Source organism: Manis javanica, chromosome 4 (assembly GCF_040802235.1).
Source record: "Manis javanica isolate MJ-LG chromosome 4, MJ_LKY, whole genome shotgun sequence".
NCBI classification, from domain to species: Eukaryota; Metazoa; Chordata; class Mammalia; order Pholidota; family Manidae; genus Manis; species Manis javanica.
In genome coordinates this window covers 77781625-77797165 of record NC_133159.1, presented here as the reverse complement: position 1 = coordinate 77797165, position 15541 = coordinate 77781625, and the positions used below count along the sequence as shown (strand labels likewise).

Here is a 15541-nt window from a genome sequence, read left to right as displayed (position 1 = left end):
ACTCCCTGATAGGATAAAACTAACTGTAAATCAATGATTAATGTATGCTTTAAATATCCTTAATTTTGATCACTTAAAGGGTGTCAGATGATCGGCTACGGAGGTACACTTTTCTGATAATATTTCTTTCTCTTAAAAAAAAAAAGCTGTTCCCGTGTGGTGACCTCCAATGAGCTCTACACAATGGTATAAAGGGCATATCAAAGTGTGGGCAAAGGGTCTGTTTGTGTTTATACAGAGGATCAAAGCCTAATTTGGCTAACCAGAAAATGAACTAAGATATGATATGAAGAAGAACTTCCAATATCAGCACTCTCTGGAAGAGTCATACCAGAAGATGATCATCAAAAAACCTCAACAAAGATCCAGGCGCTGCCACAGCTGTAGCTGCATTCATCCCACCGGTTCCTGGACTTGCCATGGGAATGAAGAAGGAGATATCTAAGCTGGCCTGTGCATACAGTAAAACAACAAATTTGACTGGGTCTATACTGTTGGAACTCAACCAAGAATTAGGAGAAGTGCAAGTTGTAGCGCTGCAAAATCTGACAACTACAGTCTATCTACTGTTAAAAGAACATATGGGATGTGAACAGTTCCCAGGAATGGGTTGTTTTAATTTGTCTGATTTCTCTCAGAGTGTTCAAGTACAGTTGGACAATATCCATCATATCATAGACAAATTTTCACAAATACCTAGGGTGCCTAACTGGTTTTCTTGGCTTCACTGGAGATGGCTGGTAATTATAGATCTGCTTTGGTTATGTAACTGTATTCCTATTATGTTAATGTGTGTGAGCAATTTAATTAGTAGTTTAAAACCTACACATGCTTAAGTCACTCTACAAGAAGATATGTCAAAGAAATAATCAATCCTTCCATGTTTTCTTCCGTCTGCTACCTCTATAGCTTTTCTTCTTCCTTCCTAATTACAACCCTTAAATAGAATTCGTGCCTCATATCGAATTTACTGAGTATCATAATTCCTCAAAGTGGTATAGATACCTCAAGACAAATGCTGGGCATAGAAGCCACAGAGCATAAATCTGCAAAGAAGTAAAAAGCTAACCTTTTCAAACAATATGGCTTCTCTCTCACTTACCAACTTTACATCTCCCTGTATGGCCCCGGAAGATGACTGGTTAGCCAGAGACGGGTAAGATTCCTCAAGGGAGGAACAACCTAAGACAGGCACAGTTGCAGGGGGGCCATCACGTGAGAAATTGGAGATCAACAGTGGTGAGGCTTAGAACCTCAACCCCCCTGTTTTGAGAGAAATCTTCTGCATCCATGGATGTTTTATTGCCCTTGTCTAGCTTGGATTAGCACACAGTCTACAGGCACACACCTGATTATCCACATTTGCTCTCTTACAACACTAAACTATATTTTCTACCTTTATCTTGCATCTACCTACCACTTCAGCATTTTATTAAAAAAAAAAAAAAAATAATAATAATAATAATAATAATAATAAAGGGAGAAATGTGGGATCCACATATAAATCAAGTATAAAAATCAAACGAATATTCATATTTGACCTGATTGTTTATCATTCATAATGCATGATCAAAACCGAAAGTTTCTGTGATGACTGCCCTTGTACTGTTCACCATGTAAGAACTTATTCACTATGTAAGAATTTGTTCACCATGTAAGAACTTGTTCGTTATGCTTCAGAAGATTAGAGACTGATGAGAATTAGGCTTGGGGTAGATTAATGATTGTGCATTGAGTCACCTATACAGAATTTTATTGTTGTTAACAACCATTTGATCAATAAATATGAGATGCCCTCTCAAAAAAAAAACAAATGCAAAAGTAAAAAAAATTAAAAATAAAAAATAAAAAATAAAAAAAAGGTTAAGTGGTTATATTTCAGAACAAATAATATTGCTAGGAATAAAGAGGATCATTTTATAATGAAATAGGTCAATTAATCAAGAGGACATTAATAATCCTAAATGTTTAGGCACCTAACTATATGGCTTCAAAATACATGAGAAAACTGATAAAATTACAGGGATAAAAAGACAAATCTACAATTACATAATCATAGATGCCAAAGCCATTCTCAATATTTGATAGAACAAGCAGGCAGAAAATCAGCAAGAATACAACAGAGTTGACCAATACTATCAGGCAACCTGGCCTGTTGAAGAATCTACCCAAGAGCAGCACAATACACATTCTTCCCAGCTGCACACAAAGTATTTACCCAGGTAGACCATAATCAGGGCCATAAAAAAGTCTCCATGTATTTAAAAGAATTCAGGACAGACATTGTATGTTCTCTGGCCATAATGGAATTCAATTAGAAATCAAAGAGAAATCACCAGCTGGGAAATTTCCAAATATTTGGAAACTAACAAGCTTCTAAATAATCCATGCATAAAGGAAGGAATCCATTCTAGTTTTTAAAACATCATCTTCTTTACATTAAGATACCAAAGCATAAGTCAACTTTTTTCTTTCTTAACAGTTATATTAAGATACAACTGATAGATACAGAAGAGGGGGCCGGAAAAAAATGGTGGTGTGAGAAATGAGGCAGAAACCTTCTCCCAAAATCACACAAAACAAAATTACAGCAAATATAACTAATCCTGAAAGAGTGACTTTAAGACTGCAGAACAGACTGCCTACACTGGGGAAGAAGAGAAGATCTCACAGAAAAGGGCAAAGCCACGATCCAGCAGGTCCCAAGCCTCCCCGCATCCCAGCCCACAGGCGGGAGGAAGAGGAATGGAACAGTGAGGGAGTGGAAGCCCAGGACCACTGAACACCGAGCCATGGAGATCTGCTCTGGAAGCATGCACCCATATTATCTGGTGCTCTGGAGATTAGTGGGGTTGGAAAACAAAGACTACAGGTATGGAGAGTTTAAATAAATTGACCAGGCTCAAATGTCTAATAAATGGCAGAACCAGGATTTGATTCCATGTAGTCGCAGCTCTAGGGGCAATACTCAGTTATATTCTCCTTATGTCTTTCACCGTGAAAATTCTACTTTAGGCCAATTTTAGAACCTGGTTCTCACTAAAGGAGTAAGGACTCCACTGTTACTCAAAAACTACCTCCAAAACATCTTTGAACATGTAAAAGACAAATTTGTTAAATTTTTTGTTGTTGTTAGATTTAGTAAAATAAAATTCACTTACTGCTTCTCTCCTCCTCCGCTCTTGCTCTTTCTCTCTTGCTAATTTCCGGTCTTTGAGAAGCTGGAGTTTGTACTTATCTTCAGCTTCCAAAGACTGCTGGTGTTCTTTCTGCTCTTCTTCAAGGCACTCGTTTTGCATTTTATTTGAAAAAGATTCCAGAGTAAAGCCAAGGTCCCTTAAAGAAACAGTATAACTCAAAGTAGGTTTCAAGTTTCTTAGAAGTTTTTATTACAAAGGTAGATTATTAAATGACAAAAACAAAGCAATGTTCTAAACACTCCTTTTTATATGTTATGACATTATTTTCAAGCTTGGTTTTTGATATCTAGTTTTACAAAGGCCATCTTTATGAACAAAGAGGTTTTGGAAAACCATGAGCAAGGTACACCACTATCTTCTCATTCATAGAATGGAAACAATATTGTCATCTCTGGAAATAACAATGTCATTATAATTTAGTAATATTATCTTTAATAGCTTAATTAATCATTTGATAATTCCTATCCTCTTCAAGTAGATACTACTACTTCTGAATTGAAAATATCAAGAAAAATATACTGTTCTTACAATTATAACTTGGTGTGTTCTACTAAGTAACTGAGTATCACTTGACAAAAAGGAAATTTAGTATATTTAAAATGTTCATCTATTATCTCCCAAGGCCGTCGTCAATCCACTATATTACATACCTCTGATTTTCTTGAAATACTTTTGATTCCTTTGTTGTCTGTTCCAGATGTTTCTGTATTAGTTCTTGTGTTCGAGCTTTAAGTTCCTTTTCTATTGCTGCTTTTCTGAATTGGTTGAAGAGCTCATCTGAGGATTTTAGTACACTTGATGTTCTGACTGCTTTGCCTAAACTTTTCCAAGAGTCGGCATTCTTAATCTTTATGTCCTAAAACAAATATTTGATTCTGTCTACATCTACAGATAACCAAATTTTAGAAGGAAAGCAGTATATCTGAGATACAGTAATAGATCAAATAAATATTTCAAAGGCCTTCATGTAATTTTACTAAATGTAAGTTTAAGGTTACTAAAGTTAGGAAAAAACAGGAAAATATGGTAACAGGCTACACTCAATTTTTCATCTAAGACTAGATTAAAATACCATGCTTGCCATTTATTTCAATTTAATGTAAAACATTGATAGTAAGGATATGACAATCTGCAGTAGATATAAATAAAATAAGCAACCTAGTCACTAATGAAGATATTTATGATCCTATAAGGAAAATAAAGCAAATATACAAGTGATTAACAAGAGGCAAAGCAAGATAATGCCATCAGAAGGGTACAGTATTTGCTAAGATCCCTCTGATGTAGCTGTGTCTTTCCTTTCTTTGGTATGATGAAATAATGAACAGATTTTGACCACTGTTCTTAAATGAGATATGCCATGCTCTAGATCAGTGCTACCCAACAGAAATATATATAGTTTAAACCCTTCTAGTACCATATTAAAATTTTAAATATATTTTATTTACCAGATATACCCAAAGAATTACTTCTACATGCAATCAAAATAAAACTGAAGATAATTTTGTATATTTTGATAATAAGTCTTGCAAACTGGTGTTTACTTTACATTTATAGCACATCAGTTCAAATGCTAAATTTTCATTAGAAAAATCTGTTTCAATTTCATAAAAATTTATAGTTGAAAAAGTAGATGCGCATAATCAAGCTGTTCCAAATATACTTGTTTTCCAATAACTGAACTGAGTATCAGTTTTTAAATTTAAACTAATTAAAAAATAAGTTTTAAAACTTAGTTTCTTAGTTGCATTAGCCACATTTGAAGGGCTCAAAAACCACATGTGGCTGGTGGCTACCATATTAGACAACTGGGCATTACAAGCCTAGATGGCCCTCTTAAGAATTAACCTACCACATTCTCCAGGATAGGTCATATGTTATACCACAAAACAAGTCTTCATAAATTTAAGAAGACTGAAATCATACCAAGCATCTTTATCTTTTCTAACCACAATGCTATGAAACAAGGAATCAATTACAAGGAAACAGGAAAATTCACAAATAAGTGGAGATTAAACAGCATAATAGTTAACCAATGAATCAAAGAAGAAATCAAAAGAGAAGAGAATACACTGAGGAAAAACAAAAATGGGAATACACATACAGAAATGTATGGAATGCAACAAAAGTAATTCTAAGAGGGAAGTCCATAGCGATAAATACCTAGTTCAAGAAACAAGAAAGATCTCAAGGAACTAGAAAAAGAAACAAAACCAGAAGTTAACAGAAGAAAAGAAATAACAAAGTTTAGAGCAGAAATAAATGAAAGACACTAAGAAGACAACAGAGAAGATCAATGAAACTAAGAAGTTGTTCTGCTCCTCATGGTGAGATGTTAGATATTCCTAAGTGTTCACAAACAGTAAGATTTGTCTTCTGAAGTATGACAGGAGAAAAGAAAGAGGAAGAAAAAAAGAGGGGAGATATTTGTATTTACTCCATAGTTTCTGAGAACAACTCAAACACCTAGAATGTTACTGAGTGTATCCCAAACATCCAGAATATCTGCTGAAAGAATGACCAATGGGTGGTTTGAAATTAAGTGCACACGACTTTATTAGGAAATCCCCTACAAAAGAGGCTAAAAGATAGTTTTAAAAAGTACTTGAAATCAAGATAGTTGGCAAAAGCCAGCACTGTAGAATTTACAATTAAATATAAGCATGGGAAATGACAGAAGGTGGGAGAAGGATTTTGTTCAGAGGTAATTTCTTTTTAATTAGGCAAAATTTAGGGGGTTAAAGATTCAAAATCTCATTCAAGTTAGGGCTTAAAATACCTCTTGTACCACTTCCATATTTAATTTAAAATCCTTCCATGATTTGTGAGAAAAAAAGACATTACTCTTACCTTCTGCGTAGGAACTTGATATTCAGTCTCTAACACCATTGTGTCATTACCAGCCTGATGCATCACAGTTAGGCTATTCAAGTGTTGTTCAGAATCACCTAGAAGAGTAAAATCAAGATATTTCTTCTTGCTTGTTCAGAAACTGCTGTTCTGCTCCCCAACCCCTGGCCAGGAACTATGAAAACAAAATAACTGTTTTTTTATTCTTCTGAAGAGTATTCTTAGTTGGGAATTTGTTACACTAAAAAATAAACATTTTTCATCTGAAATTTGCACCCCACCCCTTTTTTTGGTCAGCATAAAGTATAGCTGACATTGTGGCTCACCCACCAAAACCTATTTTATCTGTCCCCACGGCGTAGCAGTCATCCAGTATGCAGGATGACCTCAGCTCCAGAGGTGGATGTTCATTAGGCTGAGCCAATCATGGTAACCCAAGCCCACACCAATTTTCATTTATTTTGGGTGAAGAAACAGAGCTTGAACCTTGGTCAAGCCATGCCTAAATGATTAATCTGCCTTTGGACTCCTGGTTATACATGCTAAAAAAATTCCCTACTGTTTAAGCCCATTTGACTGAGTTTTGTCTTTTGCAAAGAAAAGCATCTTGACGCATGAAACTTACTTGGCTCATTTCTGTTTCAATTCTGTCTAGTTTCTGTCTACAGGTCCTTACTAGTTGCAAAAGCATGGATGGGATAGATGAAAACTGAGTTGCTATTTTTATTAACTGACTGAAGTTTACAAAATTGTGGCCATTTACACACTGTAGAACTTATATTTAAGCTTCTACCACCCATCAATCCTTTGACTGATTCTCTGGCTCAGTCACACTACTTGAAGTTGAGGCTTGAAGAATAGAGGAAAATTAAGGGATAGGAATGAGCATAAGAGGGGAGACAAAACATTGTCAAAGGATGCATGAAGAACAAGTCTAAATTTGTACATCTCCAAATGGCTCAATATACCTGTTTTCTCAGTTGAACAAGGAATAGAAAAATTGGGAGAAAAGCTCTAAATTCAGAAAGAACTATATCTCCTTAAGGCTAGATATTTAAGGAGAAAGAATTCAAGAGAAGTAAATTCTAAATGATTCTCAGCTTGCTGGTTCTATTGGTAAGTGGTAGAAGTGCCATTATCAAGAATTAAAAAGGAAACAGTAAATGTGGGGATTAAAAGGGAGAAATTTAATTTTGGCATGCTCTCTTTGACAAGTCTATGTGATATTTAAGAAAAGATGTTCAGTGGAGTTGTATGAACATGCCTGGAGCCTGGATGCTTGAGTTGTAAAAATGGGACTAGAAGTCACAGATACTGAGGTAGGCATTTAAAGACAGGCAAGATGAAGAGATATCTGTAAGGAACAAAGAGATGAGATAGTTAAGGGAATAGTGCAGAGAAGCCTAAGAACTATGTCAAGGGCCCAACTCTCTGAAACATTTTTATGTGGATGACTCTCTGGTACATCAAAATACTACAAACTCATCTTTCCTAAGTTGAGATATATTCATCTGTGTTTCAGGTCTGTCAACCTGGACCAGAACCCGGCAAATATCCTGAGCCACCAAAGTTTGTATTTCTTTGTTATTAAAGTTAGCATATATTCATCTTGTGCAGACTTGCTCATTGTAACCTTGTAATTTTTTCAACTTCACCCCCACTTTTTAATCACACTGAATTATTGGTTGCCTTCACTCATGTTGATGTGTCCAGCCAAAACACCTTTCAATCCTAGACATACATGGATATGTCTTACTTTTTTCTCTAGTATCCACCTTAAATGATATTTATTCTTTAAAATACACATCTGCAGAAAAGATTGAATAATTTTGCCTTTTCTGATTTTTTAAGGGCACATTATTTTTATTTTATTATACTAGTTGTTTATTTCTATTAGATGGCTAACTTAATTTACCTTTTCATTTGCCATGTTAATTCATATTACTATGACAGCATAAGTAATTGTTTTTAAAAAATTTTTAATGTCATTTATTGAGTGAAGATTTTTATGAGCTAGGAAAAGGGAAAGTCATAAGGTTAAGGTTAGTAATTCTTTGTGATTAAAAACTTAAACTTATTTTAAGGAAAAAAATTAGATTTCTTTCAGTTCATGTGGAGATAATGGCAGTGATCTGAAGAAAACTGGTAACGCTTAAAAATTCAAATTCCTTATATCTTTTATGTACTTCAACATTGTCTATTTTTTTCCATAAGTTAGTAAAAAAATTTTTTTACTTTACTTAAATTCAAGGTTGAACCAAAAACGTATTTCCACTGAGATTAAATGCCAGAAAAGTAAGTTAACTTCTATATACATTTCATAGCTTGTATACATTTGAAGTTTCCCTAGGGCATAGTGCCACCTACAGTTAGCAAATGTAAACCAGCTGGTCCTGAAAATTTAAGTGCAGTAGAATGGCTACTATGGCATCATCCAAATTTTCCTTTTACACAATGTTACTCACAATCACATATAAACAGAAATTGAAGTAATACAAATAAGCTGATTCCAACTGAAGACTTAGATATTTAAAACCTCATTTTGCATGGATAGGATCTCTTCTTAAAATAGGAATTTTGACTGCATTCTTTCCATTGTATTTAATTGTCCTTATTCTGATTGAAGGCTATCAGTGCCTTTCTTTTATGAACTTACCATCATGAAGAGAAATGTTTCCCTACTCTGGTTCTTTCTAATCAGCCTTCAACCATGTTCAAATTTCTCTGATTCAAAAACTCAGAACATAACAATCTCTACCGGTCTTATACACAAAAACCTATCTTCCTGTTAAAGCCATAGAGAGCCTCTTCACCAATAAACTTCTTGGAGGACTGGTTCACAGATACCATTACTCCTCAATTTATAATGATCTGGCTTCTTCCCTAATTACAATGGCCACTAAAAAAGTTTTTCAAAAGCAAAAAAATCTCAGAATGCTGATTTTAATCCTCTCTCCTCATTCCTCATTCTACTTTAGCTTTTATTACATTTTCTTTTCATTTATTAATTTTTCTTTTACTGAGGAAGTTGTTTCCCATAATTTTTGTTTTTGCCCTTTTTCTACCTGTTCTGCACATTTTCCTTAGGTGTTTTCATTAATTCTCATGACTGCAAGTAGCTTCTACATACTGATAGAACCTAAACTATAATTCTTGTTATACCCTATTAGTTCCAAATATCTATATCTAGTTGTGTATTTCCCATTAGATACTCTGTAGTGTCTCAAACATGTCAAAAATGAGCACTGACTCTTATTTTCAATCAAACCACTGGATAATACCCTGGAGAGACATACATTCTAACAAAGCCTATCAATTCCACCATAAAAGTATCTGCCTAACTTATCCACATTCTTTCTATACTTACTGCCTGAGTTTAGTTGTCATAATTTCTCTTCTAGACTATAGCACTCAAGCTTTCTTACTGGGTCCCAACTGCCTCAGAAACATCTTTCTCTTAAATACTTCCCCTATATAGTATGCAGCAATCTGTTTCTAACATAAAATCTGACTTTGTTATGCTCCTGTTTGAGGTTACTTGTGTACAAAATAAAACACCCAAATGTAGCACTAGTATTCAGGGTAATTCATGATCTAGAACCACTATATCTCCCGTTAGTCTCCTCAATATCTTGAAAATCTTGCCCCAGAAAAGGATGGATGTAAATATTTCATGTGTTGTATCTTTGTTTATTTTTTCTTTCTGGGATGTCCTCCAATGTTGCCTTAGATGTTATCTTTCTTGATCTCCACTCACTTCTCCACAATGAAGAGCTACAACTCAAGTTATCCAAAATGGAATACTCAGAATAGTTGGAAGCTTTTAATGGAAGCAATAAAAGAGGATAAAAACTTCTCTGTACCTCCTAATCCGTGCTGCAGTAAAGCAGCTTAGAAATTTCTTCCGCTTTATCAAAGTCCCTGCCCTTGGAAGGCTAAGTGGAAATCAGGGAGCAGGCTACAGGTAAGGAAACATAGATAAGGAATATTCACACTTGCCTCTAGTCTCGGCCTGAATACATTAGTATGTCAGGATTCAGGCACTTCCTACACTGGGATCATGAGTATCAATATTCTTTGGGTCATACATCACCAAAAGAACTAGGCAGAGATAAGCAATACATTCTACGTCTGACAAGACTAACAAACAAGATTTTTATAAAGTCAAATGAATTTAACAAAACAAAAATTTCACCAGTTTTAGAAGATCTTTTTGGTAAATAGGAACTACAACTAGACAATTATTCCCTTAACTGTAAACTATTTCTAATGTATATGACTTCATTTCTCTACTTAGACAATCTCTAATATCTTTTCCTTATTCCTTCCTACCCTTTCCAACACACATAGGTGTCAATGGAAATTAGAGCCACATTTCCTATGTCTGCTCAGAACCTGGTAGAATGGGATCTGGCAGCGACAGATTTTTATATATGGCCCACATGACAATGTATATCATTTCTATCAAAGAAGCATGTGAACTATACATATAATTAATTGTCTTTCATGCAAATGTAATAAGCACCTTTGAGTATAAAATAGGTAACTTCTATCAATGTGCTTCAGTGATTATTAACCTGTAATTTACTAATTATGATGTTCAGTATCCCAGATATGTAACATTTAAGATGACCTTAGCATTTTTATACATAGACTTAGAAGTCAGTTTCTCAATCACAGTTATTTACTTTTTAATTTTTTACCTGAGGGTGGCAGAATTTGTAAAGGTGAAATGTTTTTCACATTCTCTAAATGTTCTAATTCTCGGTGATTAAATGCTAACTGGTGGTTATTTGGGGGTGGTCCATATGAATGTGTAGTCTCATAAACAAGGGTAGCTTTTGCAGGGATTGTGACTTGCACAGAAGACTGTATCTGTTAAGACAAAGTTAAATAAAATTATCTTTCAGAGTTCTTACCACTCATAAGTATAACTAATAAAATAGAAACACAAATGGAAAGTATGTAATTTAATACTGTTCTTTGAATATATTTAAGTTACTCAAACTTCTAAGGTATAATTATCCACATCTTACAGATGAGACGATTAAGGTTTACAAAGATTAAATAACTTGGCCACTGTATAGCTTGTAAGTCAAAGCCTATGGTCTTAGTAACAAGTACAAATAGACTTTTGTTATTGAACAGTGCTGCTTATTTTCAAATGCTTTTCTGTGATATATTCGAAATAAAACTGAACTTTCATACCAAATCTAGAGACTAATCCACTTTATTTACTCTTTTATCCTTACTGAATTACAGACATGGTAGTGGGATGTGGTAGGTGGGATGGAATGTGTAAAAACAAAACAAAACAAAAATCACATGATGGTTGACCCATGAGACTATTAATAAATTCTAATTCACTATTTAATTATTTATTTTGTAAGAATTTTATTATAACAGCTAATATTTAATGCTTACAATATATGAGATGCCAGGCTAAGCCCTTTATATAATTTTTTAATTCTAACAATAATCCTGAGTTTGGTATAATTATTATCCCAATTTACAGTTTACAATAGGACTTACATATAATAAAAGCAACTTATCCAAAATTTCACATCCATTCAAGCTAAGTTACAGTACCTTGTCTACTAAGCTTTGAGTTGTAGATAATACAGGGATGAGTAAGACAGTATTTTTTATCTAATAAAGAGGTTAGAGTGAATTAGTAGACAAGTGTATACATACTTATGCTAGCTTGAAGAAACTAATCCCATAAGAATGTTTATTTGAACAATGTAGATCTAAGTTCAAACCTTACAAATACTGAGGTTTAAATCAACAAAAAAGTCACTTTCTGAAACACACACACACGCACAAAATTATTCATGATCCTACGAATATATTCCTTCTTTCATCAATGAGCGCTTTGTTCCTCAGTGAGTGACACTGAAAAAATTAGAGCTACAGATCATAAAAGTAGCATTCTACATGTGATGTATTGAGAATATTTCCAAAGTTCATTCATAACTTGATGTAGTTTTGACTCCACTAATACGTATGTCAAGACACACTATCTGTATCTTCTTCTTCCTCAAAGCCTTTGAAACCTCCCAAATTAAATATTAACACTTTACCTATGTGTTCAAAGCCTTCCAATTATATCCCCCAAACCATTAATCCCTTACAATTACCCTCTGCTGCCATATTTCCCTGAACATACCTCTGGCTCCCTTCATGCTACTACCTCTGTTTAAGACAGGAAGTCCCTAATCTGTATGCCAGTACACTAACCATTTCTTCCCTTTTCCTATAATTATGACCAATTTTAAGCATTCAGTCTTTCAGGTAGTATATATATATATATATATATTCCTTCTTCATTTTCTCAATAATTATGAATATTATTATAGAGATAATTGTACAGTGTCTTAACCATGTCATTATATCTCTTCTAACAACTTAGAGCTCAAGACAGTGTTATTTGTGTTGTATTCCCCTAGCCTAGTTAGATGTTGTTAAACAAACTTGTAATTTAATAAAGGTATATACCTATAATTCTGTATTTGAGATAGTGTAAAGGACTAAATTCTAAGAAGATGAGAACCTGAATTAGTACAAAATAAAATAAAATTACTTCTATCCTCTTCAAATCATGTCAACTGCTACTCCAGCATATATATGCTAAAATTAATGGCTGATAATTTCAAGCTTTATCTTTAGAAACCCTAACTACCATTCCCCTACTCCCTTTTTTGAGAAATTCCACCTAACTGTGCACATGGGAACACCAAGGATGTCCCTCTAGGCCATCCTAGACTCTTATGACTGAGCCAAAATTTCTATAATTTGTACTACTTATCTGTTTGACTTATGTAACTATAAGAAAAACTAGCCAAATAATTTCCCTATTCAATCTTTTTTAGGAAGAAATCTTTATACACTGAAATCTTGAGACATTGAAGAGTGACACCTTTTCATGTAAATAAAATCAAAAGAAATTTTAAAGAAAGCTACTATGCCACTGAGTTACAGCATACAGTATTTTTAAGTTCCAAGGTAAAAATGAAAAATCACCTTACCTTTACTTTATCTTTAGGAGAATCATTCTGTTTTACTCCAGAGAATACAGGAAACATTTCTGTAAATGTACATAAATAAATATTTCAGTATTTGCCAGCTTAAAAACTTAACCATCTAAATTATAAATTTTCATATGAGAATTAAAATAGTGATTTCAAGAAAATGCCTTATTTTTTTAAGAAAATACCTCTAATACCAACCTCTTAATTCAGAAATTCTTAGTGACCAGTTTTCTGTTCTTTTTGAATCAGTCAAAATGTCTAAACAGATACGTACTTTTAAAAGGGATATTTTCTTTTCTACATAACGGAATAAAAATAACAACTGGCAAATTTCCATTAGCTTATTTAGGCAAAAAAAAAGCACAGTGTGTTACTTCACAGTAAAGAGATAGAATAAGTGATAGTTTAAAAAGGAACAAGATACAGCAGAGATAAATTTTTTTTTGGTATCATCAATCTACAATTACATGAGGAACATTATGTTTACTAGGTTCCCCCCTTCACCAACTCCCCCCAATAACCCCCATTACAGTCACTGTCTATCAGCGTAGTAAGATGCTGTAGAATCACTACTTGTCTTCTCTGTGTTGCACAGCCCTCCCCGTGCCTCCCCCAACCTTATACACACTAATCGTAATGCCCCCTTTCTTTTTCCCCCCCTTATCCCTCCCTTCCCACCCATCCTTCCCAGTCCCTTTCCCTTTGGTAACTGTTAGACCATTCTTGGAGTCTGAGATTCTACTGCTGTTTTGTTCCTTCAGTTTTTTCATTGTTCTTATACTCCACATATGAGTGAAATCATTTGGTACTTGTCTTTCTCCGCCTGGCTTATTTCACTGAGCATAATACCCTCTAGCTCCATCTATGTTGTTGCAAATGGTAGGATCTGTTTTCTTCTTATGGCTGAGTAATATTCCATTGTGTATATGTACCACATTTTTATCCATTCATCTACTGATGGACACTTAGGTTGCTTCCATTTCTTGGCTATTGTAAATAGTGTTGTGATAAACATAGGGGTGCATATGTCTTTTTCAAACTGGGTGATGGCATTCTTAGGGTAAATTCCTAGGAGTGGAATTCCTAGTTCAAATGGTATTTCTATTTTGAATTTTTTGAGGAACCTTCAAACTGCTTTCCACAAAGGTTGAACTAGTTCACATTCCTACCAGCAGTGTAGGAGGGTTCCCCTTTCTCCACATCCTCGCCAACATTTGTTGTTTGTCTCTTGGATCTTGGCCATCCTAACTGGTGTGAGGTGATATCTCAATGTGGTTTTAATTTGCATCTCTATGATGATTAGTGATGTGGAGCATCTTTTTATGTGCCTATTGGCCATCTAAATTTCATCTTTGGAGAAGCGTCTGTTCAGCACCTCTGCCCATTTTTTAATTGGATTATTTGCCTTTTGTTTGTTGAGGTGCGTGAGCTCTTTATATATTTTGGATGTCAACCCTTTATCAGATCTGTCATGTATGAATATATTCTCCCACACTGTAGGATGCCTTTTTGTTCTATTGATGGTGTCCTTTGCTATACAGAAGCTTTTCAGCTTGATATAGTCCCACTTGTTCATTTTTGCTTTTGTTTCCCTTGTCCAGGGAGATATGTTCATGAAGAAGTTGCTCATGTTTATGTCCAAGAGATTTTTGCCTTTGTTTTTTTTTTTATGTGCTAATTTCTTTTTTTTTTTTTTTGAGAGGGCATCTCTCATATTTATTGATCAAATGGTTGTTAACAACAATAAAATTCAGTATAGGGGGGTCAATGCTCAATTACAATCATTAATCCATCTCAAGCCTAATTCTCGTCAGTCTCCAATCTTCTGAAGCATAACGAACAAGTTCTTACATGGTGAACGAATTCTTACATAGTGAATAAATTCTTACATGGTGAACAGTACAAGGGCATTCATCACAGAAACTTTCGGTTTTGATCACACATTATGAACTATAAACAATCAGGTCAAATATGAATAGTTGTTTGATTTTTATACTTGATTTATATGTGGATCCCACATTTCTCCCTTTATTATTATTATTATTTTTATTTTTAATAAAATGCTGAAGTGGTAGGTAGATGCAAGATAAAGGTAGAAAACATAGTTTAGTGCTGTAAGAGGGCAAATGTAGATGATCAGGTGTGTGCCTATGGACTAAGTATTAATACAAGCTAGACAAGGGCAGCAAAACATCCATGGATGCAGAAGATTTCTCTCAAAGCAGGGGGGATGAGGTTCTGAGCCTCACCTCTGTTGATCCCCAATTTCTCACCTGATGGCCTCCCTGCGACTGTGCCTGTCTTAGGTTGTTCCTCCCTTGAGGAATCTTACCCGTCTCTGGCTAAACAGTCATCTTCCAGGGCCATACAGGGAAATGTAAAGTTGGTAAGTGAGAGAGAAGCCATATTGTTTGAAAAGGTTAGCTTTTTACTTGCCTTTGTTTTTTTCTAAGAGTATTA

At 34.4% G+C, this 15541-nt stretch overlaps 1 protein-coding gene across 2 annotated transcripts in view; it reads right to left on the bottom strand.

The window, feature by feature from the left end:
• Positions 1-15541, bottom strand: part of BRDT (bromodomain testis associated) — a 75662-nt gene that overhangs the window by 22282 nt on the left and 37839 nt on the right. For both annotated transcript variants that reach the window (XM_073234268.1, XM_073234269.1), the window contains 5 exons: positions 13079-13137; positions 10754-10925; positions 6051-6148; positions 3851-4056; positions 3162-3336 (listed from right to left, as the gene is read on the bottom strand). In XM_073234268.1, the coding sequence (XP_073090369.1) occupies positions 3162-3336; positions 3851-4056; positions 6051-6148; positions 10754-10925; positions 13079-13137 (710 nt within the window). The remainder of the gene's footprint in view (positions 1-3161; positions 3337-3850; positions 4057-6050; positions 6149-10753; positions 10926-13078; positions 13138-15541) is intronic.